The following is a 6929-nucleotide window of genomic DNA, read 5'->3' as shown; positions in this document are numbered from 1 at the left end:
GTGTAAGGACAATAATCTGTAAAAAATTTTAGTACATAGAATCTTATTTATTTTTTGAAAGTAACATAATATTGACTTAATCTATAGTAAATAGTTTAAATATTTAATAACAGTATATTAATTTATCAATAATACTAATCTATTTTTTTAGAAATAACATTAAATCTATTTAATCAATAATAAATAATTCAAAATATACAATTAAAATTTAATTTATTAATAATAATATGACCAAATACAATGTAGAAAATTTCATAATAATCAACTATGGTTTAGTATTCAAATATAAATGATAGAAATATACTCTAACTATAAATAATAGCAATACATTGGATTTATGTGTTAAAATTTTGAAGCTTCTAATTTTTTTCATTTTTCAGCAAATAAGAGGGACCTATTAGGTTCCAACAAAAATTTGACAAAAAACATAAAAAAGATTAAAATAACTTGATAAAAGGCAAGTTGATTGATAACTACATTGATTTTAGCTTTATAACTTTATCAAAATTTTATAACCCAATTTTTTTGTCAATCTGTGACTTGTGATAATTTTTTTTGTACCCGAGCATTATGAAAACATGTGGTAAATCATCTCTTGACGTGCCTCCACAAGTCATTAATTTAAAAAAAAAAAGAAAAGAAAAAGAAATACCAAAGACTCAAGTTGCAAATTAAAAGAGTGTTTGATTGAATACTACTCAATCACGAATATACATGGGCCTACCAAAGTTAAACGACAACAAACTCAATAAATCACTAAACAAATCGATCCCGGAATCGTAAGTAATTAGTTTAGCAAACACATTACTGCTAATTATCCATTATTTTTCTCTTTATTTCATGATCAGGTACAAGAAAATTATTCCGTCAGAGTTACCAAACAGAGAAAGTTGTTTGAAATAACTCTGGCTTATTGTGATACAATATAATACATATACTGTAATATTTTTTGTACAAAATATCTATTCAGCATTCAAGACGTGGTCCAGGATCAACACCAAATCTTTTGCAATAATCAGTGTAACGCCTAACACGATCCAGAACTTGGTCACGGTTTCGGCCACCGCATTCAGCAGGACCATTAATTTTCCGAATTGTTTCACCAAAACCTTGGTTTAGTGCTGAGTGCACGTATGTCATCCAAAACCACAAAGCGGTCTTGAAAGATATGACACGGTCCCTGGCTACCGTTTCCGGAGAGTTCAGACCGTCGAAACCGATGGCCCTTCCGGCGTCTATGTAGTTTCCATTTCCGGTGAGCTGAATCGGTCCCCGGCCGTAGTAGAATTTACCATTGGCACATGGGTATTGTGGAGATGTACAATGAGGATCTGCTTTATTCTTCTCTTCTATGTAGCAAAAATCTGCAAGAGAAATGTAACAGATATTTTGCCTTCTAATTAGATCGGTTCCTTCGGGGATATTTCACTGTGAAAGTCGTAAATCTAACGAAAAATTTCCAACGAAAAACAAAATATGCAACAATCAACTGTTCTCTTGTTGACTAACTAAAGAGGGTTACTTGAAAACACTTGGCCAGTCCGCTAGAGACAAGTTACCTGAGCTAATGATACTCAAATACCAAGAATCGAAGCACAATGAGAAGGAGAACTGACCTGTTGTTTCATGAGTGACATGGGCAAAAAATGCTGCCACTTCACGATTAGTATCAGTTCTGCCAAATTCAGGATACGAATTGAGAGCAGTAATAAATGCATCTCTTGTATAGAACCCTTTCCCTTCGCAAGTTGCTGGAGCCTGATTCTTAATCCCGTCAAAAAATTCCGGCGTCACGAGATCGGTAACGGAGTTTTGACACACTACGTTTCTGGGAATATTGGCTAAAGCAAGTAGAAATAACCCCAGGAAAACATTAAGCAGGGCCATTTTGGGAGAAATGTTTTGGTTAAACATGAGGAGAAATTGAAAATTTTGTTGTTGTGTGAAATGTAATTGAAAGTGTTATGGGATTTTATGGAGTTTCTTCATGTCTTACCTGTGATCGTTTTCGAACCCGATTTCCTTTTCACGTCCTCCGTGTTGATTACGGATCTATTGTCGAGCGAGTAAGCGTGGCATTGTTATATGAATTTAACTTGATTTGTCAATGAATCTTGCTCAATGACGAAATATTAAAGCTTTAACTTCTGGCTTACGGTTGAAAAGTCTAATATTTGTCTTTTAATTTTTTTTTTTTTTTGGGGGATATATTTTGTCTCGTAGGGTTGAAAAGTCTAATATTCAGTTATTAACTCGCATACAGATTGTCTTTTATCATGCGTATAAAACAAATCATAATCTTAGTTAATCTTAATAGGAGAATAACACTTGAGCCCCTATATTTTTTAATTTTACCACATAATCCCTACAGTTTTTATATTTCTCCGTCACCCTTTTCTTGATGCCGAAAACTTTCACAGTAAAACTTTTCTTGGCCACAGACAACTGATTTTTTTCCTTTTTATTAAATTCTGACATTAAGAGAGTAATAGGTTATTGTGAGAAGTGTAAGGAGATAAATGGTGAAACTGAAAATCTTTTTAGAGGGGAAGCCAATCTCTCATCTTCTAATTATCTTTATATGATTGACGTAGCTAGCAAATTGTCCCTTTTTATCATCGAGTCGTGAGAAAAGTCATGACTCAAGCTGCAAATAGAATGCAATGCTTTGCGTACTTAAAACACAAAATTACAGTACAGGCCGTGTGCAGCTTGTAATTAAATAAAAAATCTAAGAAAGATAGAAAGGCAAATAGTATTTCTCTAACTACACAAACTGATATTAATTTATTTGGACCTTGTCAAGGTACATAATAATGCAGCAGGCACTCTTTATTTCGTTCTAAGTGCGTATAAAAGCCACCACAGTGGAAGTAAACAAGTTGTTTGAAACAACTCTTTATTCTAATAGTCTTGTAGTAAGTACTATATGCTAATATGCATTTTTGTTCATGCATGCAAAGCATAATCTAATTAACAAGATAGATTTTCCCCTGGAGACACACCAAACTTGTTGCAATAATCAGTGTAATATCCGATACGAGCTTGAACTTTATCGGGCTGCTTGCCACCACATTCAAGAGCACCGTTGATTCTCTGAATGGTTGCCCCAAAGCCTTGGTTTACAACAGAGTGCACATTGGTCATCTAAAACCACAAGGCAGTCTTGAAAGATATAACTGGGTCATTGGCCACCGTTTCCGGCGAGTTTAGACCGTCGAATCCGATTGCTTGTCCGGCAGCTCCGTAATTACCGTTTCCGGTGAGTTGAATCGGTCCACGGCCATAGTAGAATTTACCAGGGACACATGGGTATTGTGTGTTTGATGTGTCACAGTATGCATTTGATTTATCAATCTCTTCTACGTAGCAAAGATCTGCAAGTGGGCAAAAAAGAATAACATCTTCATTGTTATTAGTTTTAGCTGGTCATTTTCTATAGACTTGGAAATGCTTTGATGTTTTAAAGTGGCAATTATTAAATTTTTATTTATCAAATTATAACACAAAAAAAATCTAGATTATGTTTTGAGAATTAGAATCGTTTGTTTTTTTTAACATTTTTTAGTATTTAATTGAAGGATTGATATTCTCAATCAGCGTCAGAAAAATATAAGTTATGATTGATTCCTACTAAAAAAAGAAAATAATAATTGAAAAAGAAATCTTGACTATACAGAAATAATAATGCACACTAAAGTGTTGTTTGGTTTGAAGGAAGGTGGGGAAATGAGAGGAAAGGAAATTCGAGGAGACAGAGAGAAAAAGGAGAGGAGAGGAGAGTAGAACTCTTTCTAATGTTTAGTTTGTTACATAATTATTCAAAGAAAAGAAATTCTTTTTTTATTTGGACAATTTTATCTTTTAGTGTTAAAATTTCAATAATTGTTACAAGTAATATAATTCAAAAAATTAAACAGTTTATTTAATATATTATGTAAAATAACTAATAAAACTCATTTTAAATTTTATACTTATGTAAAATAACTAATAAAACTCATTTTAAATTTTATACTTTTTTTTTAAAAAAATTTTTTATTAAGCATAATTTTATTTTATTACTACTTTCATGTTTCTAAAAAATTATAAGATAATAGAAATAATTTCTTATTCAATATATTATAATTTTATAAAATTTTATTTAAAAAAACCAAAATGATTGGAAATCGACAATCTCTATAGCGGATCAATTTATCTGGTCAAAAAATTTGATATTTGTTTGGATCTGTAAAAGCTAAAAAGTTTTCAAACCTTTTCAACTGGATTTGAACAAAATTCATCCTATTTTTGAGTGACTTTGTTCATTGATTGGCGAGTCCAATTGGTACCGATGGCAACATTCCATGATCCAGTTTTGGTAGCAGAGCGGTGACAATCTAATCATTTTTTAAAATTTTTATTTTTATTTTTTAAAATTAATTAAATAAATAAAGTTATTTATTATGTTGTTTAAATTAATACTTTTAACTTTATTTAATATAAAATTAATTATCTATAATATTAAGCTGATAAAAGCAAAATTATAAATAATAATTATTCAAAATATTAAACAAGTTCATGAAGATTATTGAAGGGTTAGTTGGAAGTTTTGGTTTTCAGTAGAGGAGGAATTTAAATTCTTCACTCGTTGGTGTAGAATCCAAATTCTACATGATGATAGATATTAAAATATTAATGGAGATTAAATTCTTGTAGATTATAACCAACCAAACAACCGAAATGAAAAAGGAGTTCAAATTGTTTTTCTCTCCTCGCTCATCTCCTTCCATTCCAACGCCACCAGTCTCGGATTAGGAGAAAAACCTTATGCTAGTTGAAACATATATATTTTGGATCAAAAAAATTTTAATTAGTTTAAAAGCAGTGGATCATCTCAAACTCTCTCAGCCAATGTGAAATTATTTGCTTGACAAAGAGAGGGTCTAAAGTTTAAGATTCAATTCCTGCATGTTAGAACGCACAAAAGTTATCATACCACTGTGGACTACCAAAGAAGAGCAAAATGAATAAGGCAAGGAGAGAAATCTTACGTCCAGTTTCATGAGTGACATGAGCGAAAAATGCCGCGATTTCACGCTTAGAATCATCAGTGGAACCGGATCCAAATTCCGGATATGAATTGGCAGCATTAAGAAAAGCATCTCTTGTATAGAAACTCTTGCCTGGAGAGCTTGGATCGGCTACGTTCTTTATCCCATCAAAGAATTCTGGTGTCACAAGGTTGGCCACTTGAGACACTACAATTGTGGGAATAGCCAATGTGAAAATTCCAAACAAAAGAAAGGTTAGTGAATCTTTATTCAGATTGAACAGAGCCATTTTGAGAGGAATTTTTTGAGCTATAAGCAAAAAGAGAAGTTGTGATATTGATTCATAAAGCAAGGGTTTTATAGAGCTCTTATGGGTAATTCCAATCTCTATATTTTAAATTAAATATATGTTTATTCTCTATATTTTAGAAGACACTCCAAGATATTCTTGTCATTATTTGTCACATTTTATTTATTTATTTATTCTTACAATAATCCCCTTGCGATGTTGACCAACAGAATGTGGACCAAAACAACAATTCTGTGAACATTAATGAATTGAAAAAATGTTAATTTAATAAATTAACTCTAAAAAAATATTAAAAAAAAACTTTTTTTTCAATAAATTGTTGTTTGAGCTTATATCTTATATTTTTCAATATTTTCAGAATATTATTGTAAAAGAAAAGATAAAGTAACTTTTAACTGTAACATTATTAACTATAAGAATATCCGATATCATTTTTTAAAATATAAAAATTTAATAAATATTTAACTCAAAATATAGGGTATTAAACAAGTATTTTACTTCTTTTTCCTGTGATCATTTAATAATTTGCACCTACTTTTCGTTCATGTAGAGTACGGTTCCGATAGACTTGCCTTGACTTGACTTGTAGATGAAAAAATTGAAAAATTGAAAAATTGAAGAGATATGAATGAAAATTTATGGACGTTGTGCAGTTTGGTTCTAATTTGGAGTCTCTATTTCACAAAATGTAAAATAATAATATTTTGTGATTGATAGTGATTTAACATTGAATTGAGGAAATTAGACGTTAATAAAAATGAACAAGCCGCATGAATAGTCTATTTCAAGTAAATACATATATAATATTATAAATTATAAAATTATAAAAGTATAAAAAATACATATATAATCTCTTGGTTCCAGCTGCTCACCTCTATGACTCTCCGGACAATAATCTTGAACCAACTAGTGAAGATGTCAGAAATCAAACATTTCTATATCTTGAACCAACTAGTGAATATGTCAGAAATCAAACATTTCTATATAATAATCATTTAGTACTCTTTAAAAAGAATAAAAAACCAAAAAAAAAAAAACAACTACAGTGGATTACAACTGAGGCTAGAGAACTTAAACAGAAACTTACATCATGATGATGATGTCAAAAAGTTAGAATCTGCTGATGCTAAGAAATTGAGTGTTTGTTTGATAGGAAAGTGAAGGAAAGTTTGAGAGAAAATTATCAGTTTGTTATTTCTGGAATCCACACAAAATGTTCTTTGTGTTATGTTTATATACAAAGCTATAACAAATTTTAACTAATTCTAAATACACGCGATTATTAACTATTTGTTTAACAAGGATAACAAACTTATGCTACAATAAAATTATTAGAAAGAATTATAGAAGCAAAAATGACTTTCATATAAAAGTCACTAAATTAAGCATAAAAAATATTGATATCTACACTTAAAAAAAAATTATTTAGAGTTTCTAAATCAATTCTGTAAAGCAATTTGAATATTTAAGAGGATCTGTTAACTTCACAAAATATTTTTTGAGAACATATATTAAATTATTTGTAAATATCATAATATAAGAGAAGAGTTCAAATAAAGAGTGTAAAAGTAATAATGGTGTATTGGTGC

The 6929-nt window shown here is 30.2% G+C and overlaps 1 protein-coding gene and 1 pseudogene across 1 annotated transcript; both read right to left on the bottom strand.

The window, feature by feature from the left end:
• Window positions 1–811: 811 nt before the first annotated feature.
• LOC18040339 (endochitinase EP3) lies at window positions 812–2078 on the bottom strand. Its single transcript, XM_006432519.2, has 2 exons — window positions 1617–2078; window positions 812–1364 (listed from the first exon to the last, which is right to left on the bottom strand). The coding sequence occupies exons 1-2, from the start codon at window positions 1912–1914 to the stop codon at window positions 967–969; spliced, it is 696 nt and encodes a 231-aa protein (XP_006432582.1). The 5' UTR covers window positions 1915–2078; the 3' UTR covers window positions 812–966.
• Window positions 2079–2973: 895 nt separating this feature from the next.
• On the bottom strand, window positions 2974–5319 carry LOC18041988 (annotated as a pseudogene).
• Between the last annotated feature and the right edge of the window lie 1610 nt (window positions 5320–6929).

This window comes from Citrus clementina, unplaced genomic scaffold, assembly GCF_000493195.1.
Source record: "Citrus clementina cultivar Clemenules unplaced genomic scaffold, Citrus_clementina_v1.0 scaffold_5, whole genome shotgun sequence".
In the NCBI taxonomy this organism is placed as follows: Eukaryota; Viridiplantae; Streptophyta; class Magnoliopsida; order Sapindales; family Rutaceae; genus Citrus; species Citrus x clementina.
Note: the sequence above shows the minus strand (reverse complement) of the source record. Positions and strands in the feature narration are given on the sequence as shown.